The sequence below is a fragment of the Oncorhynchus gorbuscha genome, linkage group LG21 (genome assembly GCF_021184085.1).
Source record: "Oncorhynchus gorbuscha isolate QuinsamMale2020 ecotype Even-year linkage group LG21, OgorEven_v1.0, whole genome shotgun sequence".
Lineage (NCBI taxonomy): Eukaryota > Metazoa > Chordata > Actinopteri > Salmoniformes > Salmonidae > Oncorhynchus > Oncorhynchus gorbuscha.
Genome location: NC_060193.1, coordinates 10286688 through 10313857, shown reverse-complemented (window position 1 = coordinate 10313857; position 27170 = coordinate 10286688). Strand labels below are relative to the sequence as shown.

The 27170-nt window shown below is 47.7% G+C and overlaps 1 protein-coding gene across 8 annotated transcripts in view; it reads right to left on the bottom strand.

Annotated features, from left to right (window-relative positions):
* Positions 1–27170, bottom strand: part of LOC124008531 (diacylglycerol kinase eta-like) — a 110108-nt gene that overhangs the window by 45736 nt on the left and 37202 nt on the right. For 4 of the 8 annotated variants that reach the window (XM_046319866.1, XM_046319867.1, XM_046319868.1 and 1 more), the window contains exons 2-6: positions 7615–7725; positions 6262–6342; positions 4186–4290; positions 978–1110; positions 2–108 (exon numbers count right to left, since the gene is read on the bottom strand). In XM_046319866.1, coding sequence (XP_046175822.1) covers positions 2–108; positions 978–1110; positions 4186–4290; positions 6262–6342; positions 7615–7725 — 537 coding nt within the window. Of the gene's footprint in view, position 1; positions 109–977; positions 1111–4185; positions 4291–6261; positions 6343–6587; positions 6607–7614; positions 7726–14724; positions 14857–15116; positions 15397–15946; positions 16101–27170 lie in introns of those variants that run through there. The other 4 variants (XM_046319872.1, XM_046319871.1, XM_046319873.1 and 1 more) reach the window with 4 other exon arrangements.

Sequence of the window (27170 nt, the reverse complement as noted above, 5' to 3'; positions counted from 1 at the left end):
CCCCATCCTCATCCTCCATGATGTCATTTCCTATGGAGGCCAGCGTGGTCCATTTACAGTTGTTGGTGGAGCGCACCGCACAGCGCTTATGGGCCTTGAACTTACACACTGGTATGAGAGAGAATAGTATCTGTTTAGAGATCGACAAACCAGTCTAACAAAACAGTAACAAGATGCCAATGTCTGTAAAGATGCCACAATGTCTGTAAAGATGCCACAATGTCTGTAAAGATGCCAAGATGCCACAATGTCTGTAAAGATGCCACAATGTCTGTAAAGATGCCAAGATGCTACAATGTCTGTAAAGATGCCACAATGTCTGTAAAGATGCCACAATGTCTGTAAAGATGCCACAATGTCTGTAAAGATGCCAAGATGCCACAATGTCTGTAAAGATGCCACAATGTCTGTAAAGATGCCACAATGTCTGTAAAGATGCCACAATGTCTGTAAAGATGCCACAATGTCTGTAAAGATGCCACGATGCCACAATGTCTGTAAAGATGCCACAATGTCTGTAAAGATGCCAATGTCTGCAAAGATGCCACAATGTCTGTAAAGATGCCACACTGTCTGTAAAGATGCCACAATGTCTGTAAAGATGCCACAATGTCTATAAAGATGCCACAATGTCTATAAAGATGCCACAATGTCTGTAAAGATGCCAAGATGCCACAATGTCTGTAAAGATGCCACAATGTCTGTAAAGATGCCACAATGTCTGTAAAGATGCCACAATGTCTATAAAGATGCCACAATGTCTATAAAGATGCCACAATGTCTATAAAGATGCCACAATGTCTATAAAGATGCCACAATGTTTATAAAGATGCCACAATGTCTGTAAAGATGCCACAATGTCTGTAAAGATGCCACAATGTCTGTAAAGATGCACATGGAAACATCAAGTGGAGCTTTAACTTGATCCATTGCGTCTGTGAACGTAAAGTCGCGTGTGTGGGGGAGGGGGTGTGTACCTTCACAGGACAGTCCGTGTGAGGTGACTCCAGAGAGGGCCTCTCTGCAGACGTTACAGAAGGTGGGTCTTGCGTGGGAACAGGCATACCAGTTATGCATCCCAGAGAAATGTTCCATATTAAATAGACTGGTCTAGAGAGAGAGAGAGAGATGGGGAAGGGAAAACAGAGGAATAGAGAGAGAGAGAAAGAGAGAGAGAGAGAGAGAGAGAGACAGAGAGAGAGAGATAGAGAGAGAGACAGAGAGAGAGAGAGAGATACTTTAGTGTCCTCAGACAATAATACATTGTTTTTTAATGTAATTGTTTTACCCCTTTTTCTCCCCAGTCTTGTCCCACCATGGTATCCAATTGGTAGTTACAGTCTTGTCCCACCATGGTATCCAATTGGTAGTTACAGTCTTGTCCCACCATGGTATCCAATTGGTAGTTACAGTCTTGTCCCACCATGGTATCCAATTGGTAGTTACAGTCTTGTCCCACCATGGTATCCAATTGGTAGTTACAGTCTTGTCCCACCATGGTATCCAATTGGTAGTTACAGTCTTGTCCCACCATGGTATCCAATTGGTAGTTACAGTCTTGTCCCACCATGGTATCCAATTGGTAGTTACAGTCTTGTCTCATCGCTGCAACTCCCGTACGCTCAGGAGAGGCAAAGGTCCAGAGCCCTGCGTCAACCGAAACACTGCTTCTTGACACAATGCACGCTTAACCCGGAAGCTAGCCACACCAATGTTCCGGGGGAAACACCGTGCACCTGGCGACCGTGTCAGCGTGCACTATACCCGGCCCACCACAGGAGTTACTAGTGCACCATGGGACAAGGAAATCCCTGCCAGCCAAACCCTCCACTAACTCTGGCGACTCTGGGCCAATTGTGCGCCGCCCCATGGCTCTCCCGGTCACAGCCGGGCTGCGAACCAGGATCTATAGTTGCACAGCTAACACTGCGATGGAGTGCCTAGACCCCTGAGCCGCTCGGGAGGCCCCGGAAAATACATTGTTACCACCAATGTTAAATAAATATCATACCTAAAGATCCTTTTAGAAGGATGGGAGGCCAACAGGTGAACAGAGAGAATCAATGAAAGGATGGCGAGGATAGAGGGATAGAGAAGATGGAGGGATAGAGAGGATGGAGGGATAGAGAAGATGGAGGGATAGAGAGGATGGAGGGAGGAATAGAGAGGATGGAGGGGAAGAGAGATAAAAGGCTGGAGAGATAGAGAGGATGGAGGGGAAGAGAGATAAAAGGCTGGAGAGATAGAGAGGATGGAGGGATAGAGAGGATGGAGGGAGGAATAGAGAGGATGGAGGGGAAGAGAGATAAAAGGCTGGAGAGATAGAGAGGATGGAGGGATAGAGAGGATGGAGGGAGGAATAGAGAGGATGGAGGGGAAGAGAGATAAAAGGCTGGAGAGATAGAGAGGATGGAGGGATGGAGAGGACGGAGGCATAGAGGGATAGAGGATGAGGGGTAGAGAGATGGAGGGATAGAGGGGAGGAGGGACAGAGGGATGGGGGATAGAGGGGAGGAGGGATAGAGGATGGAGGGATGGAGAGGATGGAGGCATAGAGGGATAGAGGATGGAGGGTAGAGAGATGGAGGGATAGAGGGGAGGAGGGACAGAGGGATGGGGGATAGAGGAGAGATGGAGGGATAGAGGGACTGAGAGATGGAGGATAGAGGGGAGGAGGGACAGAGGGATGGGGGATAGAGGAGAGATGGAGGGATAGAGGGACTGAGATATGGGGGATAGAGGGGAGGAGGGACAGAGGGGATAGAGGGGAGGAGGGACAGAGGGGATAGAGGGGAGGAGGGACAGAGGGATGAGGGATAGAGGAGAGGAGGGATAGAGGATGGAGGGTTGAGAGATGGAGGGATAGAGGGACAGAGGGATGGGGGATAGAGGGGAGGAGGGACAGAGGGGATAGAGGGGAGGAGGGACAGAGGGGATAGAGGGGAGGAGGGACAGATGGGATAGAGGGGAGGAGGGACAGAGGGATGAGGGGATAGAGGGGAGGAGGGACAGAGGGATGAGGGATAGAGGGGAGGAGGGCCAGAGGGGATAGAGGGGAGGAGGGACAGAGGGGATAGAGGGAGGGAGGAGGGATAGAGGGAGGGACAGAGGGATGAGGGATAGAGGAGAGGAGGGACAGAGGGATGAGGGGAGGAGGGACAGAGGGGATAGAGGGGAGGAGGGACAGAGGGATGAGGGGAGGAGGGACAGAGGGATGAGGGGATAGAGGGGAGGAGGGATGAGGGGATAGAGGGGAGGAGGGACGAGGGGATAGAGGGGAGGAGGGACAGAGGGATGAGGGGAGGAGGGACAGAGGAGATAGAGGGGAGGAGGGACAGAGGGATGAGGGGAGGAGGGACAGAGGGATGAGGGGAGGAGGGACAGAGGGATAGAGAGGATGGAGGGACGGAGGGATAGAGAGGATGGAGGGTGGAGGGATAGAGAGGATGGAGGGTGGAGGGATAGAGAGGATGGAGGGTGGAGGGATAGAGAGGATGGAGGGTGGAGGGATAGAGAGGATGGAGGGTGGAGGGATAGAGAGGATGGAGGGTGGATAGAGAGGATGGAGGGTGGAGGGATAGAGAGGATGGAGGGTGGAGGGATAGAGAGGATGGAGGGTGGAGGGATAGAGAGGATGGAGGGTGGAGGGATAGAGAGGATGGAGGGATAGAGAGGATGGAGGGTGGAGGGATAGAGAGGATGGAGGGTGGAGGGATAGAGAGGATGGAGGGTGGAGGGATAGAGAGGATGGAGGGATAGAGGATAGAGGATGGAGGGATAGAGAGGATGGAGGGTGGAGGGATAGAGGATAGAGGGATAGAGAGGATGGAGGGTGGAGGGATAGAGGATGGATGGATAGAGAGGATGGAGGGTGGAGGGATAGAGAGGATGGAGGGTGGAGGGATAGAGAGGATGGAGGGTGGAGGGATAGAGAGGATGGAGGGATAGAGAGGATGGAGGGATAGAGAGGATGGAGGGTGGAGGGATAGAGGATAGAGGATGGAGGGATAGAGAGGATGGAGGGTGGAGGGATAGAGGATAGAGGATGGAGGGATAGAGAGGATGGAGGGTGGAGGGATAGAGGATGGATGGATAGAGAGGATGGAGGGTGGAGGGATAGAGGATAGAGGATGGAGGGATAGAGAGGATGGAGGGATAGAGAGGATGGAGGTTAGACAAGTTTACCTCGTAAGTCTCCCATTTCTGTACAGACTTCAGAGCACCAATCCAATCCTCCATCTCCTTCCTGCTCTCTGCACACAGCATCAGCTTCCTGAACGGAGTGATCACCTGGGAAGAGAGAGAGAGAGACAAAAATAGTTTTTTTTTTTTAAAGAAGAGAGTCACAGAAGAGAGTTATAAAGCCCCTTGAATTGAATTGAATTGAGAGTGAATAACTACCGTGGGATATGTGTCAACAGCAACCTTGGGAAAATCCTCTGCATTATCATTAACAGCAGACTACATTTCCTCAGTGAAAACAATGTACTGAGCAAATGTTGAATTGTCTTTTTACCAAATGACTCTACGGCAGACCACGTATTCACCCTGCACACCCTAATTGACAAACAAACAAACCAAAACAAAGGCAAAGGGCACTAGAACAGTCTGCAGCACCTGGCCTCACCCTTCTAGAATCTGAAGTCAAATGTCTACTGTTTGCTGATGATCTGGTGCTTCTGTCCCCAACCAAGGACGGCCTACAAGCAGCACCTAGATCTTCTGCACGGATTCTGTCAGACCATGGGCCCTGACAGACCTGGGCCCTGACAGACCATGGGCCCTGACAGACCTGGGCCCTGACAGACCTGGGCCCTGACAGTAAATCTCAGTAAGACAAAAAATAATGGTGTTCCAAAAAAGGTCCAGTTGCCAGGACCACAAATACTAATTCCATCTAGACACCGTTGCTCTAGAGCACACAAAAAACTATACATACCTCGACCTAAACATCAGCGCCACAGTTAACTTCCACAAAGCTGTGAACGATCTGAGAGACAAGGCAAGAAGGGCATTCTATGCCATAAAAAGGAAAATAAAATTTGACATACCAATTAGGATCTGGCTAAAAATACTTGAATCAGATATAGAACCTATTGCCCTTTATGGTTGTGAGGTCTGGTGTTCGCTCACCAACCAAGAACTCACAAAATGGGACAAAGGCCAAACTGAGACTGCATTCAGAATTCTGCTATAATATCCTCCTCGTACAACACCAAATAATGCATGCAGAGCAGAATTAGGCAGATTCCCGCTAAGTATCAAAACCCAGAAAAGAGACCACCACCTAAAAGGAAGCGATTCCCAAACCTTCCATAACAAAGCATTCACCTACAGATGAACCTGGAGAAGAGTCCCCTAAGCATGCTGGTCCTGGGGCTCTGTTCACAAACACAAACAGACCCCACAGAGCCCAGGACAGCAGCACAATTAGACCCAATCAAATCATGAGAAAACAAAAAGATAATTACTTGACACACAGGAAATATTTCACAAAAAAACAGAGCAAACTAGAATGCTATTTGGCCCTAAACAGAGAATAAACAGAAGCAGAATCACTGACCACTGTGACTGACAAATTAAGGAAAGCTTTGACTATGTACAGACTCAGTGAGCATAGCCTTGCTATTGAGAAAGGCCGCCGAAGGCAGACATGGCTCTCAAGACAGGCTATGTGCTCACTGCCCACAAAATGAGGTGGAAACTGAGCTGCACTTCCTAACCTCCTGCCAAATGTATGACCATATTAGAGACCATATATTTCCCTCAGATTACACAGATCCACAAAGAAATCTAAAACAAAGCCAATTTTGATAAACTCCCATATCTACTGGGCGTAATTCCACAGTGTGCCGTCACAGCAGCAAGATTTGTTGTTGCCACAAGAAAAGGTCAACCAGTGAAGAACAAACACCATTGTAAATACAACCCATATTTATGTTTAGTTATTTTCCCTTTTATACATTGTTACAACACTGTATAGAGACATAATATGATATTTGAAATGTCTTTATTCTTCTGGAACTTCTGTGAGTGTAATGTTTACTGTTCACTTTTAATTCCACTTTTGTTTATTATCTATTTCACTTGCTTTGGCAATGTAAACATATGTTTCCCATGTCAATAAAGCCCCTTGCATTTAATTGAATTGAGAGAGAGAGTATAGATTAGCAGAATATACAAGAATGGAGAGAGTATCATATTCGCAGTGCAGCTGTGGTCTTGGTTACGGTAGAGGAAGTAGTGTGTCGTCATGGTTACCGTAAAGCTGTTGTTGATGTTCTTGGTGCTGGTCTCGGCCACGCTGGCGTCTGATAGGTCCACCTCGTCAAATATCAGAGACTTGGAAAAAATAAAAAATAAAGTTAATTTTTGTAATATTTATTTTTTATATTTTTTATTTTGTAATAAAAAGTTCACATCGAAGCCAATGTAATGAAGAGGGAAGTAATACAAACACATTTACATTTCAGCCATTGAGCAGACACTTATCCAGAGCAACTTAGTCAGGGAATTCAATTAAGGTAAAAACAACCACATATCACAGCCATTTACAAGTAAAAACCTCCTTCAAAAGTATGGGTCACCTTTGAGTCTTTGGCATAGTAAAGTATGGGTCACCTTTGAGTCTTTGGCATAGTAAAGTATGGGTCACCTTTGAGTCTTTGGCATAGTAAAGTATGGGTCACCTTTGAGTCTTTGGCATAGTAAAGTATGGGTCACCTTTGAGTCTTTGGCATAGTAAAATATGGGTCACCTTTGAGTCTTTGGCATAGTAAAGTATGGGTCACCTTTGAGTCTTTGGCATAGTAAAGTATGGGTCACCTTTGAGTCTTTGGCATAGTAAAGTATGGGTCACCTTTGAGTCTTTGGCATAGTAAAGTATGGGTCACCTTTGAGTCTTTGGCATAGTAAAGTATGGGTCACCTTTGAGTCTTTGGCATAGTAAAGTATGGGTCACCTTTGAGTCTTTGGCATAGTAAAGTATGGGTCACCTTTGAGTCTTTGGCATAGTATGGGTCACGTTTGAGTCTTTGGCATAGTAAAGTATGTAAAATATGGGTCACCTTTGAGTCTTTGGCATAGTAAAATATGGGTCACCTTTGAGTCTTTGGCATAGTAAAGTATGGGTCACCTTTGAGTCTTTGGCATAGTAAAATATGGGTCACCTTTGAGTCTTTGGCATAGTAAAGTATGGGTCACCTTTGAGTCTTTGGCATAGTAAAGTATGGGTCACCTTTGAGTCTTTGGCATAGTAAAGTATGGGTCACCTTTGAGTCTTTGGCATAGTAAAGTATGGGTCACCTTTGAGTCTTTGGCATAGTAAAATATGGGTCACATTTGAGTCTTTGGCATAGTAAAGTATGGGTCACCTTTGAGTCTTTGGCATAGTAAAGTATGGGTCACCTTTGAGTCTTTGGCATAGTAAAGTAAAGTGGGTCACCTTTGAGTCTTTGGCATAGTAAAGTATGGGTCACCTTTGAGTCTTTGGCATAGTAAAGTATGGGTCACCTTTGAGTCTTTGGCATAGTAAAGTATGGGTCACCTTTGAGTCTTTGGCATAGTAAAGTATGGGTCACCTTTGAGTCTTTGGCATAATAAAGTAAGGGTCACCTTTGAGTCTTTGGCATAGTAAAGTGTCCTTCCTCTCAATTTGAAGAACCTCCTTTTCCATCTCTGGAATGAGCTCGTCTGTTTCAATAGAATCCCCTCCTTCACACTTTTCTATGGAGAGAAGAGAGAGAGAGAGAGATAGAGAGGGTTGAGTTAGGGCTCGGAGGGTGTGTGTGGGGGTGGAGGTGCATGCTTGCGTGTTAGCGAGAGAGGGTGTGTGTGGGGGTGAGATTATGTCATAGAAGATACTGTATAAATCAGGAAACATGTGGCAACTATTCAACTAATTTAATTTAGTTACATTTAGCTCCAACAAGATATTTATATGGGTACATGATGCCCTGCTCTCCTCTGTTGATATGACAACACCACTTCCAGAAATCTATATAACCTCCTATTACAGGACAGATTGATGTGTTTGCGATTTTTATCTTTGTCTAAGAACATGTGAGATAACATTGAAATAGGGTATTACCAGTTAGTACAGGTTAGTTCTGGTATGTGCTGCCTTAAAAAGAGAGTATGTCCTGTCAGGACGATCCACAACCAAGACATCCCGTGGTCATTCTCTTACAAAAAGTGCAATAATTCTGCGACTTGCAGAATCCTTCCAAGATTGAACCCACCAGAGAGGGACTGTCATGACTGACCACGAGGATCGAAATAGGTCAGAATAGGTTTGCAAAGACTAACTTAAATCAGACCCCCTTTCACCCGTAGAGGGGGGAAAGAACGAACTAGCGGGGATTAAGAACTCACGTGCTGTTGTAAATCAAGGGGGAAGACACAAGTCTGTGCTCTCAACATTCTCTAAAGGAACGTTGTTTGCCTCAACAGACCTTTTTAACCGCTGAAAGTCAACACGTTCAAAAGTGAATACTGGAACAATATTTTGAACGTAGAACGTGGGGAATGGGCCGAGGTCTGTAGAACACGAATGTAATTTTGTTTGCTATTTTGTGATGTCATTAAAAATGTTCTAAAGGAAATGCTGTAACTTGGAAAGTCAGCAAACTACAGAGCTGGAGGATCCACACTATGGAAGAGAAGGATGTGATTTGCTAAGAGAGGGATGTGATTTGTTAACTTCTTACGTCTGAAATCCTGCTAACGGGATCGACATGACAACAGCCAGCGGAAGTGCAGGGCGCCAAATTCACAAAATTAAAATTCCTCAAACATACAAGCATTTTACACCATTTTAAAGATAAACTTGTTGTTAATCCCACCACAGTGTCCGATTTCAAAAATACTTTACAACGAAAGCACACCAAACTATTGTGTTAGGTCAGCAACTAGTCACAGAAAAACAGCCATTTTTCCAGCCAAAGAGAGGAGTCACAAAAAGAAGAAATCGAGATCAAATTAATCACTATCCTTTGATGATCCTCATCAGATGACACTCATAGAACTTCATGTTACACAATAAATTATGTTTTGTTCGATAAAGTTCACATTTACATAAAAAAATCTCAGTTTACATTGGCGCGTTGTTCAGTAATGTTTTGCTTCCAAAACATCCGGTGATTTTGCAGAGAGCCACATCAATTTACAGAAATACTCATCACAAATGTTGATGAAAATGTGTTATACATGGAATTATAGATCCACTTCTCCTTAATGCAACCGCTGTGTCAGATTTCAAAAAGACTTTACGGAAAAAGCAAACCATGCAATAATCTGAGTACGGCGCTCAGACACAAAAACAAGCCATACAGGTACCCGCCACGTTGTGGAGTCAACAGAAGTCAGAAATAGTATTATAAATATTCACTTACCTTTGATGATCTTCATCGGAATGCACTCCCAGGAATCCCAGTTCCATAATAAATGTTTGTTTTGTTCGATAAAGTCCATAATTTATGTCCAAATACCTCCTTTTTGTTCGCACGTTTAGTTCACAAATCCAAATTCATGAGGCGCGAGCACTGGGTCCAGACGGGAAAAAAAAGTCAAAAAGTTTTGTTACAGTTAGTAGAAACATGTCAAATGATGTATAGAATCTTTATGATGTTTTTAACATAAATCTACAATAATGTTTCAACCGGAGAATTTGTTTGTCTTTAGAAATGCAATGGAACGCAGCTCTCACGGGCGCACGAGACTGAGCTCATGGCACTCTGCCAGACCTCTGGTTGAAACAGCTCTCATTCTCTCCCCCTTCACAGTAGAAGCCTCAAACAAGGTTCTAAAAACTGTTGACATCTGGTGGAAGCCGTACGAAGTGCACTCGGACCAAATTTACACTATCTTAGATAGGCAAAGTGTTGAAAAACTACAAACCTAAGATTTCCCACTTCCTGGTTGGATTTTTTCTGAGGTTTTTGCCTGCCATATGATTTCTGTAGCTACACATTTAAAATGGTTTCAACTTTGAATCTCAACACGAGGTAGAGACGATAAACTCACCTTCAGGACAATCACTGGTACGGTTGATTGGCTGTTCTACTTAAAGTATCTTCGAAGCAAATTTAAGTTGGATCATCCTGTTACTCAGCTCAAACCATCGTATTATGCTACTCTCCTCACCCCACTGGGAAACCGTCGAGAAGGCTGGCTAGCCTGTCTTCAAAGAAGCATCTTCAAGAGACGAATGGAAGTAACATCAACTCTGTAGTTGTGTTCAGGACTACATGACAAGTCACCGGATACCGGAACAACTACGAAGAACAATAACAACAATAGTAGACTTGTTGGAACCATTTTGGACCAATCAGAGCCTTACAAAGCGTGCTGCGAAAAGGCCCAACAACCTTAAACAAAAGCTGCCCTGTAATCAGAGAGAACCCAGCCATTTCACGTAAATACATGAATGATTTCTTGGTTAAAGTGGGCGGCGGTTCGTGTGCAAAGTATAAGGTTACTGTAGGTAAGAGTATTTTCTGAACATGGTAATGGTAGGTGTCTGTCCCTCTCTCTCCATCTCTTCTTTAACAAGCAGCCATTCCGTTTGGGATCTGTTCTCAGTCTCCAGTCATTAACCGGTGCAGTGTGTTCATCCCGCGTTCATTTAATTACTTCGTGAATAAACAATAAAAAAATTGTGTAGTACCGAATCATAAGTAAGGCTCAGGTTACGACTGTACAGAATGGTGATATGATACGAGGTTATGATTAATAAGTTGACTATTTATAGATGTGATAGGTAAAGATCTTATAGAGTTTAATTCAGGAGATGGTGCCCCCAAATCCTAATGAGTTAATGGTTACATGATTAATGTAATCGGGGAACAATTAAACATAGTCAGTTAATTAGATAAATACCAGTCTTCAGATTAAATGTTAAAGTCAAGTCACGACAGTCCACCAAGAGCAAGAGAGAGAGAATATAAAGATACAGAAGGCAGAACAGGAAGTGACATTCTGCCCTGTGTGTCAACGCAACCCTTAAAGATACAGAAGGCAGAACAGGAAGTGACATTCTGCCCTGTGTGTCAACGCAACCCTTAAAGATACAGAAGGCAGAACAGGAAGTGACATTCTGCCCTGTGTGTCAACGCAACCCTTAAAGATACAGAAGGCAGAACAGGAAGTGACATTCTGCCCTGTGTGTCAACGCAACCCTTAAATCTGGACAGAGGGAAACGAGACACACAGACTGGTGGGAATCACTAATGCTGAATACACACAAACTGACAGCGTTGGCAGCGCAACTGTGTGTGTGTGTGTGTGTGTGTGTGTGTGTGTGTGTGTGTGTGTGTGTGTGTGTGTGTGTGTGTGTGTGTGTGTGTGTGTGTGTGTGTGTGTGTGTGTGTGTGTGTCTGTGTGTGTGTGTGTGTCTGTGTGTGTGTCTTCCCTGGTGCACAAGGTGAAAATGGACCCATATGTTTCACAGCGCTGCTCACACCTTCAGTGGTTGTATGTGCGTACGTGTGTGTGTTCAAAGCTGGGTACTGAGAGACTCTGCTGGGTACAAAGGGTAGGTACGTCAGACACACACACACACACACTTGAAGTCGGAAGTTTAAATACACCTTAGCCAAATAAACAGAGTTTATTAAATGTTTCTCAATTCCTGACCTTTTAATCCTAGTAAAAATTCCCTGTCTTAACTAGTTTTAATGACTCCAACCTAAGTGTATGTAAACTAGTTTTAATGACTCCAACATAAGTGTATGTAAACTAGTTTTAATGACTCCAACCTAAGTGTATGTAAACTAGTTTTAATGACTCCAACCTAAGTGTATGTAAACTAGTTTTAATGACTCCAACATAAGTGTATGTAAACTAGTTTTAATGGCTCCAACCTAAGTGTATGTAAACTAGTTTTAATGGCTCCAACCTAAGTGTATGTAAACTAGTTTTAATGACTCCAACCTAAGTGTATGTAAATTTCCGACTTCAACTGTATACGCTCATCCTCTCACTCATAAAAAGCACTTGCCAGTTGAACCTGGCCCCCTTTGCATAGCAGACACACACAAACACACGGATTGCCGTCATTATGACTCAGAGCTAGGTAGTGTCTCAATGCATGGCTAGCTGCCGCACTTGCAATGATGACACGACACATTCACTCTCCCTCTCCCTCTCCCTCTCACTCAACATGAAGTATAATTATCTTCCTCTCCTGCCACACTCCTCTCTTCCTCTCCTGCCACACTCCTCTCTTCCTCTCCTTCCACACTCCTCTCTTCCTCTCCTTCCACACTCCTCTCTTCCTCTCCTTCCACACTCCTCTCTTCCTCTCCTGCCACACTCCTCTCTTCCTCTCCTGCCACACTCCTCTCTTCCTCTCCTGCCACACTCCTCTCTTCCTCTCCTGCCACACTCCTCTCTTCCTCTCCTTCCACACTCCTCTCTTGCCACACTCCTCTCTTCCTCTCCTTCCACACTCCTCTCTTCCTCTCCTTCCACACTCCTCTCTTCCTCTCCTTCCACACTCCTCTCTTCCTCTCCTTCCACACTCCTCTCTTGCCACACTCCTCTCTTCCTCTCCTTCCACACTCCTCTCTTCCTCTCCTGCCACACTCCTCTCGTCCTCTCCTGCCACACTCCTCTCGTCCTCTCCTGCCACACTCCTCTCGTCCTCTCCTGCCACACTCCTCTCGTCCTCTCCTGCCACACTCCTCTCGTCCTCTCCTGCCACACTCCTCTCTTCCTCTCCTGCCACACTCCTCTCTTCCTCTCCTGCCACACTCCTCTCTTCCTCTCCTTCCACACTCCTCTCTTCCTCTCTTGCCACACTCCTCTCTACCTCTCCTGCCACACTCCTCTCTTCCTCTCCTGCCACACTCCTCTCTTGCCACACTCCTCTCCTTCCACACTCCTCTCTTGCCACACTCCTCTCTTCCTCTCCTTCCACACTCCTCTCTTCCTCTCCTGCCACACTCCTCTCTTCCTCTCCTGCCACACTCCTCTCTTCCTCTCCTGCCACACTCCTCTCTTCCTCTCCTGCCACACTCCTCTCTTCCTCTCCTGCCACACTCCTCTCTTCCTCTCCTGCCACACTCCTCTCTTCCTCTCCTGCCACACTCCTCTCTTCCTCTCCTGCCACACTCCTCTCTTCCTCTCCTGCCACACTCCTCTCTTCCTCTCCTGCCACACTCCTCTTCCTCTCCTGCCACACTCCTCTTCCTCTCCTGCCACACTCCTCTTCCTCTCCTGCCACACTCCTCTTCCTCTCCTGCCACACTCCTCTTCCTCTCCTGCCACACTCCTCTCTTCCTCTCCTGCCACACTCCTCTCTTCCTCTCCTGCCACACTCCTCTCTTCCTCTCCTGCCACACTCCTCTCTTCCTCTCCTCTCTCTGTCTAAATCCAGAGAGGTGATAATCTTTCTCAATGCAGAAGAGTCAAACTAGATAAACATGTCTCGTCTTGTTTTTGAGGTGAGGCACTTTCGGCAAGAAAACACTTCCCCTTAGGTCAGAAGGAGAGGTGAGGTGAGACAGAACACTTCCTCTTAGGTCAGAAGGAGAGGTGAGGTGAGGCATAGAACACTTCCTCTTAGGTCAGAAAGAGAGGTGAAGTGAGGCACTCAGCAAACAAAACACTTCCTCTTAGGTAATGAGAGGTGAGGTGAGGCACAAAACAGAACATCCTCTTAGGTCAGGAGAGGTGAGGTGAGGCACAAAACAGAACATCCTCTTAGGTCAGAAGGAGAGGTGAGGTGAGGCACAAAACAGAACACTTCCTCTTAGGTCAGAAGGAGAGGTGAGGTGAGGCACAAAACAGAACACTTCCTCTTAGGTCAGAAAGAGAGGTGAAGTGAGGCACTCAGCAAACAAAACACTCCCTCTTAGGTAATGAGAGGTGAGGTGAGGTGAGGCACAAAACAGAACATCCTCTTAGGTCAGGAGAGGTGAGGCACAAAACAGAACACTTCCCCCTTTCCACCTCTTCCTTTTCTCTCCATTGGTCTGGTCTCACTCTCTCTCTCTCGCTCTCTCTTTATTGCCTCTTTCCCTTCCCCCTCCTTCCTGTCTCTCTCTCTCTCTGGAACAGTGATGAGGAGTGAGAGTAACGAGAGAGAATCACCTCTGGGACAACGGTAAATCTAATTCACTGCCCCATCACGGCACAAACAATCTAATCTAAGTGTGCGCAGACAAAGAGAGACAGAGTATATTAAAACTCATCCTGTGTGTGTACAGCTATAGAGATATCTAGTAGATAACAACAATATACTGTATGCCATTTAGCAGATGCTTTCATCCAAAGCCACTTACAGTCATGTATACATCTGTGACCCCAGGAAAACCCAGGCAGAGTTATAACAATCAAGGAAGAGAGAAAGAGAGAAAGATCGAGAGAGAGAAAGAGAGAAAGATCGAGAGAGAGAGAGAGAGAGAGAGAGAGAGAGAGAGAGAGAGAGAGAGAGAGAGAGAGAGAGAGAGAGAGAGAGAGAGAGAGAGAGAGAGAGAAAGAGAGAGAGAGAGAGAGAGAGAGAGAGAGAGAGAGAGAGAGAGAGAGAGAGAGAGAGAGAGAGAGAGAGAGGGGGGGAAGAGAGGGGGAGAGAGAGAGAGAGAGGGAGGGAGTAGAGGGAGAGAGAGGGAGGACATGACAATAAAGAAATGCTGATACCTTGTGAAAAAGAGGACAGAAATACTGTGTTGAGATAAAGGGAGAGAGAAAGGGATGAGGGTCAAGGTTCCCCTACTAAATCACCTGAGCTGTGAGGTCATAGATAACAGCACCATGGAACACCTGCCTCAGCCAATCACGCTGACAAACGACAACATGTTGGTTTCTATGCTATATGTTATCAGCAGGAGAGAGATTCAACGACACCACACTGTAAATACACAATGTCAACCAATAAACATTCATAGCACCTTATAGATTAAAAAAAATGTATTAAGTGAAACAGAGTTATGCCATTGCTATGTTGAGGTTTAACTTACTCACACACACACACACACACACACACACACACACACACACACACACACACACACACACACACACACACACACACACACACACACACACACACACACACACACACACACACACACACACACACACACACACACACACACACACACACACACACAGACCTGTGTGTGGTAGCGCTGTGATTTCTCAGTGTAGCTGGTCTCCAGTTTGTCTGAGTGGCCGAGTTGTTGATCACCCCCCTGTCCTCCCCCCTCAGAGAGGAACAGCTGGGGGGACAGACAACACACACCAGCAGGACAGAACCTTGGCATGATGGCTGGCTCTCTGTCTCTGTCTCTCTCTCACTCTGCCACTTTCTCTCTCTCACTCTGCCACTTTCTCTCTCTCACTCTGCCACTTTCTCTCTCTCACTCTGCCACTTTCTCTCTCTCACTCTGCCACTTTCTCTCTCTCACTCTGCCACTTTCTCTCTCTCACTCTGCCACTTTCTCTCTCTCACTCTGTCACTTTCTCTCTCTCGCTCTGCCACTTTCTCTCTCTCACTCTGCCACTTTCTCTCTCTCACTCTGCCACTTTCTCTCGCTCTGCCACTTTCTCTCTCTCACTCTGCCACTTTCTCTCTCTCACTCTGCCACTTTCTCTCTCTCACTCTGCCACTTTCTCTCTCTCACTCTGCCACTTTCTCTCTCTCTCTCTGCCACTTTCTCTCTCTCACTCTGCCACTTTCTCTCTCTCACTCTGCCACTTTCTCTCACTCTGCCACTTTCTCTCTCTCACTCTGCCACTTTCTCTCTCTCACTCTGCCACTTTCTCTCTCTCACTCTGCCACTTTCTCTCTCTCACTCTGCCACTTTCTCTCTCTCTCTCTGCCACTTTCTCTCTCTCGCTCTGCCACTTTCTCTCTCTCGCTCTGCCACTTTCTCTCTCTCTCTCTGCCACTTTCTCTCTCTCACTCTGCCACTTTCTCTCTCTCGCTCTGCCACTTTCTCACCCTCTCTCTGTCACTCTCTCTCAATCCTAAGAAAGACAATGAGGTTCTCCATCAAACGTCTCTCCCTTTTCTCTTGTCCAGTTTCCATTAATCCCAGCTTTCTCCCTCTGGTAAGTGAACAGCCCAACGTTACGTATACCTTCTCTGTGTTGATCTAAACTGTTTCTACATACTTCCTCTTTCGCTCAGGGCCTGATCTTAAGCCACGCCCCCTCAGGTGTGTAAGAGGACACACCTTTTCCAGGAAGACATGCAGATCTGTCTGCCTCTCTCTCTGTCCGTCTGTCTGTCCGTCTCTCTACCCTCCCCCTTTCACTCTCTGTGTCACACACACACACACACCCCAGGTGTTTATTCAGGTGGGAGGGGAGACCCGAGCTTAAAATAGAACTGGTTGCCCCTGTTAGACTGGTTGAGCAGGAACACTCAGACAGCCTCATCCTGGTGATGACATCACTGTTGTGTCTGATCCACCAGTGACGACAGGTCTCATACAGAATAGGATGTGTGCCAGCCCAGTTCCACTTTGTGTGTGTGTGTACGTGTGTGTGGTGTATGGTGTGTGTGTACGTGTGTGTGGTATATGGTGTGTGGTGTGTGTGTACGTGTGTGTGGTATATGGTGTGTGGTGTGTGTGTACGTGTGTGTGGTATATGGTGTGTGTGTACGTGTGTGTGGTGTATGGTGTGTGTATACATGTGTGTGGTGTGTGGTGTATGGTGTGTGTGTGTATGGTGTGTGTGTGTGGTGTGTGTGTGGTGTGTGTGTGTGGTGTATGGTGTGTGTGTGTGGTGTATGGTGTATGGTGTGTGTGTGTGGTGTATAGTGTATGGTGTGTGTGTGTGTGTGTGTGTGGTGTATGGTGTGTGTGTGGTGTATGGTGTGTGTGGTGTATGGTGTGTGTGTGTGTGTATGTGTGTGGTGTATGTGTGTGGTGTATGTGTGTGGTGTATGTGTGTGGTGTATGGTGTGTGTGTGTGGTGTATGGTGTATGGTGTGTGTGTGGTGTATGGTGTGTGTGTGTGTGGTGTATGGTGTGTGTGTGGTGTATGGTATATGGTGTGTATACGTGTGTGTGGTGTATGGTGTGTATACGTGTGTGTGGTGTATGGTGTGTATACGTGTGTGTGGTGTATGGTGTGTATACGTGTGTGTGTGTTGTGTATGGTGTGTGTGTGTTGTGTATGGTGTGTGTGTGTGGTGTATGGTGTATGGTGTGTGCGTGGTGTATGGTGTGTGCGTGGTGTATGGTGTGTGCGTGGTGTATGGTGTGTGCGTGGTGTATGGTGTGTGTCTGATGTATGGTGTGTGTGTGATGTATGGTGTGTGTGTGATGTATGGTGTGTGTGTGATGTATGGTGTGTGTGTGGTGTGTGTGTGGTGTGTGTGTGGTGTATGGTGTGTGTGTGGTGTATGGTGTGTGTGTGTGTGTGGTGTATGGTGTGTGTGTGGTGTATGGTGTATGGTGTGTGTGTGTGGTGTATGGTGTGTGTGTGTGGTGTATGGTGTGTGTGTGTGTGGTATGGTGTGTATACGTGTGTGTGGTGTATGGTGTGTATGTGTGTGTGGTGTATGGTGTGTGTGTGTGTGTGTGGTGTATGGTGTGTGTGTGGTGTATGGTGTGTGTGTGTGTGTGGTGTATGGTGTGTGTCTGTGGTGTATGGTGTGTGTGTGTGGTGTATGGTGAGTGTGTGGTATATGGTGTGTGTGTGTGGTGTGTGTGTGTGGTGTATGGTGTATGGTGTGTGTGGTGTATGGTGTATGGTGTGTGTGTGTGTGGTGTGTATACGTGTGTGTGGTGTGTGTGTGGTGTATGGTGTGTGTGTGGTGTATGGTGTGTGTGTGTGGTGTATGGTGTGTGTGTGTGGTGTGTGGTGTGTGTGTGTGGTGTGTGTGTGTAGTGTATGGTGTGTGTGTGTGTGGTGTATGGTGTGTGTGTGTGGTGTATGGTGTGTGTGTGTGGTGTATGGTGTGTGTGTGTGTGGTGTATGGTGTGTGTGTGGTGTGTGGTGTATGGTGTGTGTGTGTATGGTGTGTGTGTATGGTGTGTGTGTGGTGTGTGTGTGGTGTATGGTGTGTGTGTGTGTGGTGTATGGTGTGTGTGTGTGGTGTATGGTGTGTGTGTATGGTGTATGGTGTGTGTGTGGTGTATGGTGTGTGTGTGTGGTGTATGGTGTGTGTGTGTGGTGTATGGTGTGTGTGTGTGGTGTATGGTGTGTGTGTGTGGTGTATGTGTGGTGTATGGTGTGTGTGTGTGGTGTATGGTGTGTGTGTGGTGTATGGTGTGTGTGTGTGTGGTGTATGGTGTGTGTGTGGTGTATGGTGTGTGTGTGGTGTATGTTGTGTGTGTGTGTGTGGTGTATGGTGTGTGTGTGTGGTGTGTGTGTGTGGTGTATGGTGTGTGTGTGTGTGTGGTGCATGGTGTGTGTGTGTGGTGTATGGTGTGTGTGTGTGGTGTATGGTGTGTGTGTGTGGTGTATGGTGTGTGTGTGTAGTGTATGGTGTGTGTGTGTGGTATATGGTGTGTGTGTGTGGTGTATGGTGTGTGTGTGTGGTGTATGGTGTGTGTGTGGTGTATGGTGTATGGTGTGTGTGTGTGTGGTGTGTATACGTGTGTGTGGTGTGTGTGTGGTGTATGGTGTGTGTGTGTGTGTGTGGTGTGTGTGTGTGGTGTATGTGTGTAGTGTGTGTGTGTGTGGTGTATGGTGTGTGTGTGTGGTGTATGGTGTGTGTGGTGTATGGTGTGTGTGTGTGTGGTGTATGGTGTGTGTGTGTGTGGTGTATGGTGTGGTGTGTGGTGTATGGTGTGTGTGTGTATGGTGTGTGTGTGGTGTATGGTGTGTGTGTGTGTGTGGTGTATGGTGTGTGTGTGTGGTGTATGGTGTGTGTGTATGGTGTATGGTGTGTGTGTGGTGTATGGTGTGTGTGTGTGGTGTATGGTGTGTGTGTGTGGTGTATGGTGTGTGTGGTGTATGGTGTGTGTGTGGTGTATGGTGTGTGGTGTATGGTGTGTGTGTGTGGTGTATGGTGTGTGTGTGTGGTGTATGGTGTGTGTGTGTGGTGTATGGTGTGTGTGTGGTGTATGGTGTGTGTGTGGTGTATGGTGTGTGTGTGTGTGTGGTGTATGGTGTGTGTGTGTGGTGTATGGTGTGTGTGTGTGTGTGTGGTGTATGGTGTGTGTGTGTGTGTGTGGTGTATGGTGTGTGTGTGTGTGTGTGGTGTATGGTGTGTGTGGTGTGTGTGTGTGTGTGTGTGTGTGGTGTATGGTGTGTGTGTGTGTGGTGTATGGTGTGTGTGTGTGGTGTGTGTGTGTGGTGTGTGTGTGTGGTGTATGGTGTGTGTGTGGTGTGTGTGTGTGGTGTATGGTGTGTGTGTGTGGTGTATGGTGTGTGTGTGTGGTGTATGGTGTGTGTGTGTGTGTGGTGCATGGTGTGTGTGTGTGGTGTATGGTGTGTGTGTGTGGTGTATGGTGTGTGTGTGTGGTGTATGGTGTGTGTGTGTGGTGTATGGTGTGTGTGTGTGGTATATGGTGTGTGTGTGTGGTGTATGGTGTGTGTGTGTGGTGTATGGTGTGTGTGTGTGGTATATGGTGTGTGTGTGTGGTGTATGGTGTGTGTGTGTGGTGTATGGTGTGTGTGTGTGGTGTATGGTGTATGGTGTGTGTGTGTGTGGTGTGTATACGTGTGTGTGGTGTGTGTGTGGTGTATGGTGTGTGTGTGTGGTGTATGGTGTGTGTGTGTGGTGTGTGTGTGTGGTGTATGTGTGTAGTGTATGGTGTATGTGTGTGGTGTATGGTGTGTGTGTGTGTGGTGTATGGTGTGTGTGTGTGGTGTATGGTGTGTGTGTGTGTGGTGTATGGTGTGTGTGTGTGTGGTGTATGGTGTGGTGTGTGGTGTATGGTGTGTGTGTGTATGGTGTGTGTGTGGTGTGTGTGTGGTGTATGGTGTGTGTGTGTGTGGTGTATGGTGTGTGTGTATGGTGTATGGTGTGTGTGTGTGGTGTATGGTGTGTGTGTGTGGTGTATGGTGTGTGTGTGTGGTGTATGGTGTGTGTGTGTGGTGTATGGTGTGTGTGTGGTGTATGGTGTGTGTGTGTGTGTGGTGTATGGTGTGTGTGTGTGGTGTATGGTGTGTGTGTGTGTGTGTGTGTGTATGGTGTGTGTGTGTGTGTGTGTGGTGTATGGTGTGTGTGGTGTGTGTGTGTGTGTGTGTGTGGTGTATGGTGTATGTGTGTGTGTGTGTGGTGTATGGTGTGTGTGTGTGGTGTGTGTGTGTGGTGTATGGTGTGTGTGTGGTGTGTGTGTGTGTGGTGTATGGTGTGTGTGTGTGGTGTATGGTGTGTGTGTGTGGTGTATGGTGTGTGTGTGTGGTGTATGGTGTGTGTGTGTGTGTGGTGCATGGTGTGTGTGTGTGGTGTATGGTGTGTGTGTGTGGTGTATGGTGTGTGTGTGTGGTGTATGGTGTGTGTGTGTGGTGTATGGTGTGTGTGTGTGGTATATGGTGTGTGTGTGTGGTGTATGGTGTGTGTGTGTGGTGTATGGTGTGTGTGTGTGGTGTATGGTGTATGGTGTGTGTGTGTGTGGTGTGTATACGTGTGTGTGGTGTGTGTGTGGTGTATGGTGTGTGTGTGTGGTGTATGGTGTGTGTGTGTGGTGTGTGTGTGTGGTGTATGTGTGTAGTGTATGGTGTATGTGTGTGGTGTATGGTGTGTGTGTGTGTGGTGTATGGTGTGTGTGTGTGGTGTATGGTGTGTGTGTGTGTGTGGTGTATGGTGTGTGTGTGTGTGGTGTATGGTGTGGTGTGTGGTGTATGGTGTGTGTGTGTATGGTGTGTGTGTGGTGTGTGTGTGGTGTATGGTGTGTGTGTGTGTGTGGTGTATGGTGTGTGTGTGTGGTGTATGGTGTGTGTGTATGGTGTATGGTGTGTGTGTGGTGTATGGTGTGTGTGTGTGGTGTATGGTGTGTGTGTGTGGTGTATGGTGTGTGTGTGTGGTGTATGGTGTGTGTGTGGTGTATGGTGTGTGTGTGTGGTGTATGGTGTGTGTGTGTGGTGTATGGTGTGTGTGTGTGGTGTATGGTGTGTGTGTGTGGTGTATGGTGTGTGTGTGGTGTATGGTGTGTGTGTGGTGTATGGTGTGTGTGTGTTTGGTGTATGGTGTGTGTGTGTGGTGTATGGTGTGTGTGTGTGTGTGGTGTATGGTGTGTGTGTGTGTGTGTGTGTGTGGTGTATGGTGTGTGTGTGGTGTATGGTGTGTATGGTGTGTGTGTGTGTGTGTGTGTGTGTGGTGTATGGTGTGTGTGTGGTGTATGGTGTGTGTGTGTGGTGTGTGTGTGTGGTGTGTGTGTGTGGTGTATGGTGTGTGTGTGGTGTGTGTGTGTGGTGTATGGTGTGTGTGTGTGGTGTGTGTGTGTGTGTGGTGTATGGTGTGTGTGTGTGGTGTATGGTGTGTGTGTGTGTGTGGTGCATGGTGTGTGTGTGTGGTGTATGGTGTGTGTGTGTGGTGTATGGTGTGTGTGTGTGGTGTATGGTGTGTGAGTGTGGGCGCGTATGTACGTGTAATAAGCTGTTTAAAACATAATGTCTCTCAATCGTTCCCGTCATTGTTTCTTTCCCTGTGGAAATTCACCTCTCATCTCTCTCTCGCCCTCTCCCCCTCCATCTCTCTCCCTCCCTCCATCTCTCTCCCTCCCTCTCCATCTCTCTCCCTCCCTCTCCATCTCTCTCCCTCCCTCTCCATCTCTCGCCCTCCCTCTCCATCTCTCGCCCTCCCACTCCATCTCTCGCCCTCCCTCTCCATCTATCTCCATCTCTCCCTTCCTCTCCTTCTCTCTCCCCTCCATCTATCTCCCTCCCCTTCATCTCTCTCCCTCCATCCCCTTCTCCTTCTCTCTCCCTCCATCTCTCTCTCTCCCTCCATCTCTCTCCCTCCCCTTCTCCATCCCTCTCCCTCATCTTCCCCATCCTTCTCCATCTCTCCCTCCATCTCTCTCTCTCCCTCCATCTCTCTCCCTCCCCTTCTCCATCTCTCTCTCTCCCCTTCTCCATCTCTCTCTCTCCCTCCATCTCCCTCCCCTTCTCCATCTCTCTCCCTCCCCTCCCCTTCTCCATCTCTCTCTCCCTCCCCCTCCCCATCTCTCTCCCTCCATCTCTCTCCCTCCCCTTCTCCATCCCTCTCCCTCATCTTCTCCATCCCTCTCCCTCATCTTCTCCATCTCTCTCTCCCTCCATCTCTCTCCCTCCCCTTCTCCATCTCTCTCTCTCCCTCCATCTCCCTCCCCTTCTCCATCTCTCTCTCCCTCCATCTCTCTCTCCCTCCATCCATCTCCCTCCCCTTCTCCATCTCGCTCTCTCCCTCCATCTCTCTCTCCCTCCATCCATCTCCCTCCCCTTCTCCATCTCGCTCTCTCCCTCCATCTCGCTCTCTCCCTCCATCTCGCTCTCTCCCTCCATCTCGCTCTCTCCCTCCAACCAGCTCTCTCCCTCCAACCAGCTCTCTCCCTCCATCTCTCTCTCTCCCCTTCTCCATCTCTCTCCCTCCCCTTCTCCATCTCTCTCCCTCCCCTTCTCCATCTCTCTCTCTCTCTCCCTCCATCTCTCTCCCTCCCCTTCTCCATCTCTCTCCCTCCCCTTCTCCATCTCTCTCCCTCCATCTCGCCCTCTCCCTCCCCTTCTCCATCTCTCTCCCTCCCCTTCTCGCTCTCTCCCTCCATCTCGCTCTCTCCCTCCCCTTCTACATCTCTCTCTCCATCTCGCTCTCTCCCCCTCTCCATCTCTCTCTCCCCTTCTCCATCTCGCTCTCCCCTTCTCCATCTCGCTCTCCCCTCCATCTCGCTCTCTCCCTCCATCTCGCTCTCTCCCTCCATCTCGCTCTCTCCCTCCATCTCGCTCTCTCCCTCCATCTCGCTCTCTCCCTCCATCTCGCTCTCTCCCTCCATCTCGCTCTCTCCCTCCATCTCGCTCTCTCCCTCCCTCCAGCTCTCTCTCCCTCCCTCCAGCTCTCTCTCCCTCCCTCCAGCTCTCTCTCCCTCCCTCCAGCTCCAGCTCTCTCCCTCCAGCTCTCTCCCTCCAGCTCTCTCCCTCCAGCTCTCTCCCTCCAGCTCTCTCCCTCCAGCTCTCCCTCCCTCCATCTCTCTCCCGCTCTCTCCCCCTCCATCTCTCTCTCCCCTTCTCCATCTCTCTCTCCCCTTCTCCATCTCTCTCTCCCCTTCTCCATCTCTCTCTCCCCTTCTCCATCTCTCTCTCCCCTTCTCCATCTCTCTCTCCCCTTCTCCAACTCCCTCTCTCCCTCCATCTCGCTCTCTCCCTCTCTCCCGCTCTCTCCCTCCATCTCGCTCTCTCCCTCCATCTCGCTCTCTCCTTCTCCATCTCGCTCTCCCCTTCTCCATCTCGCTCTCCCCTTCTCCATCTCGCTCTCCCCTTCTCCATCTCGCTCTCTCCCGCTCTCTCCCGCTCTCTCCCTCTCTCCCGCTCTCTCCCTCCATCTCGCTCTCTCCCTCCATCTCGCTCTCTCCCTCCATCTCGCTCTCTCCCTCCATCTCGCTCTCTCCCTCCATCTCGCTCTCTCCCTCCATCTCGCTCTCTCCCTCCATCTCGCTCTCTCCCTCCATCCATCTCTCCCTCCCTCCCTCCAGCTCTCTCTCCCTCCCTCCAGCTCTCTCTCCCTCCCTCCAGCTCTCTCCCTCCAGCTCTCTCCCTCCAGCTCTCTCCCTCCAGCTCTCTCCCTCCAGCTCTCCCTCCCTCCATCTCTCTCCCGCTCTCTCCCCCTCCATCTCTCTCTCCCCTTCTCCATCTCTCTCTCCCCTTCTCCATCTCTCTCTCCCCTTCTCCATCTCTCTCTCCCCTTCTCCATCTCTCTCTCCCCTTCTCCAACTCCCTCTCTCCCTCCATCTCGCTCTCTCCCTCTCTCCCGCTCTCTCCCTCCATCTCGCTCTCTCCCTCCATCTCGCTCTCTCCTTCTCCATCTCGCTCTCCCCTTCTCCATCTCGCTCTCCCCTTCTCCATCTCGCTCTCCCCTTCTCCATCTCGCTCTCTCCCGCTCTCTCCCGCTCTCTCCCTCCATCTCCCTCCATCTCGCTCTCTCCCTCCATCTCGCTCTCTCCCTCCATCTCGCTCTCTCCCTCCATCTCGCTCTCTCCCTCCATCTCGCTCTCTCCCTCCATCTCGCTCTCTCCCTCCATCTCGCTCTCTCCCTCCATACATCTCTCCCTCCATACATCTCTCCCTCCATCCATCTCTCCCTCCCTCCCTCCAGCTCTCTCTCCCTCCCTCCAGCTCTCTCCCTCCAGCTCTCTCCCTCCAGCTCTCCCTCCCTCCATCTCTCTCCCGCTCTCTCCCCTTCTCCATCTCTCTCTCCCCTTCTCCATCTCTCTCTCCCCTTCTCCATCTCTCTCTCCCCTTCTCCATCTCTCTCTCCCCTTCTCCAACTCCCTCTCTCCCTCCATCTCCCTCTCTCCCGCTCTCTCCCTCCATCTCGCTCTCTCCCTCCATCCATCTCTCCCTCCATCCATCTCTCCCTCCATCTCTCTCCCTCCCTCCATCTCTCTCCCTCCCTCCCTCCACCTCGCTCCATCTCGCTCCCTCCCTCCATCTCGCTCCATCTCTCTCCCTCCCTCCATCTCGCTCCATCTCTCTCCCTCCCTCCATCTCTCTCCCCTCCCTCCCTCCCTCCCTCCCTCCCTCCCTCCCTCCCTCCATCTCTCTCCCTCCCTCCCTCCATCTCTCTCCCCTCCATCCCTCCCTCCCTCCATCTCTCTCCCTCCCTCCATCTCTCTCCCTCCCTCCATCTCTCTCCCTCCCTCCATCGCTCTCCCTCCCTCCATCGCTCTCCCTCCCTCCATCGCTCTCCCTCCCTCCATCTCTCTCCCTCCCTCCATCTCTCTCCCTTCCTCCATCTCTCTCCCTCCCTCCATCTCTCTCCCTCCCTCCATCTCTCTCCCTCCCTCCATCTCTCTCCCTCCCTCCATCTCTCTCCCTCCAACTCTTTCACAATCCAGAGACTCATCTTTCTATAGTGAATCCTAACTTCCACTTAAATCACTATAGGCAAATTTCACTGTGCGATTAATTGAAGTCAAATGGAGTCTAAGTGACATTCTGATTCCATTGAAATTCAATGCCTTTTTGACAGCATCCCCTTTGTTTTAAAGGCCCAGTGCAGATTTTCCTGTGTTTAACATTTACACCCTATGAGGTAGGAATAATACTGTGAAATTGTGAAAATTATGATAATGTTCTTTTAGTGTAAGAGCTGTTTGAAAAGACCACCTGAAATGTCATCCTGTTTTGGCCTGCCTGGTGACATCACCATGCAATAAATGAGTTAACAGACCAATCAGAAAGAGTTAGAAAACTGTCCGCCAATAACAGCTAGTATTGTGTTTTTTTTCCCTGCAAAATTCTTGCTTGAGAAATACTCTTTGTTAAGAAGCCATCCATCAGAGGACAAAAATAAACACGTGGTTTTACAGCTTTTTCATTTGTTGTTGCATGTACATTCTACACACAAGGCACTTAATAAACATATATATATTTAACATTTACAGTTATTTAACTACACAAGTCAAAACAAATTGTTATTTACAATGTCGGTCTACCGGGGAACAGTGGGTGAACTGCCTTGTTCAGGGGCAGAATGACACATTTATACCTTGTCAGCTCTGGGATTCCATCTCGCAACCTTTCAGTTACTGGCACAACGTTTTAACCAACATTTTAACCACTAAGCTACCTGCCATCCATCCATCCATCCATCCATAGAATAAATACAATGTTAAAATGTAAAAATAAATAAAAATAATAAATAAATATATATATATATATATATATATATTAAATAAATAAATGTAAAAAAAAAATATATATATATATATTACACACACATACACACACATACACACATAGATATATATTTTACATACATATACACACATATATATTTTATATACACACATACACACACACAGCTGTTTTTAGTCATTATTAGTCCTTTGTTGACATAGTCCCAAAATGTTTTGCTTGTCAGTAATCAAGTTTTCAAGAACTGTACCTTTCAAAGTACAGAAATGTGATTTAGCATCATATGAAGCTGCGTTATTCATCATGAGACACCCTTTATTCAAGAGCATGTCGTGTCATAACGCTGCGTTATTCATCATGAGACACCCTTTATTCAAGAGCATGTAGTGTCATAACGCTGCGTTATTCATCACGAGACACCCTTTATTCAAGAGCATGTCGTGTCATAACGCTGCGTTATTCATCAGACACCCTTTATTCAAGAGCATGTCGTGTCATAACGCTGCGTTATTCATCATGAGACACCCTTTATTCAAGAGCATGTAGTGTCATAACGCTGCGTTATTCATCATGAGACACCCTTTATTCAAGAGCATGTCGTGACAGTTGATGTCAAATAGGGTCTAAGCTACAATATTATTCAAATGTTTTAGACAATTGGTTAAAAAAAAATGAAATTTGTATTTATTTGTAAAAAAGTCAAGAAATTATTAAATCGTTTGAGAACCCTGTTTGCTTTGAATTATATTAATGTCAACCGTTTATATTTTCCAGTTTCTCTCTTTAATATTTTGGCATTCGGGTACAAAAAGTAACTTTTTGAGCACTTCTACAATGGCCAAAAATGTATGTATATATATATATATGTATCTATATGTTATGAATAGAGACAGAGTATATGAAGCCTCTAGGTGGAACACTGCCTATATGTTATGAATAGAGACAGAGTATATGAATCTCTCTTTCTCCCCGTTTCTCCAGAAGAGGGCAACAATGGTCTGACAGAACCTTAAGGCTGAACGAGGCCTAGAAAGAGAGAAAGAAGGAGAGAAAGAGAGAAAAAACAAAACAAAAAACAGACCACACAGAGCCCCTGGACACATTTAGAGCTAACCAAATTATTAGAAAGCAAAAAGATAATTATTTGACTGGAAAGAATCAACCATAAAACAGAGCAGAGATAGAGAGACACAGACAGAGAGAGACAGGCAGAGAGACACAGACAGAGAGAGACAGGCAGAGAGACACAGACAGAGAGAGACAGGCAGAGAGACACAGACAGAGAGAGACAGGCAGAGAGACACAGACAGAGAGAGACAGGCAGAGAGACACAGACAGAGAGAGACAGGCAGAGACACAGACAGAGAGAGACAGGCAGAGAGACACAGACAGAGAGAGACAGGCAGAGAGACACAGACAGAGAGAGACAG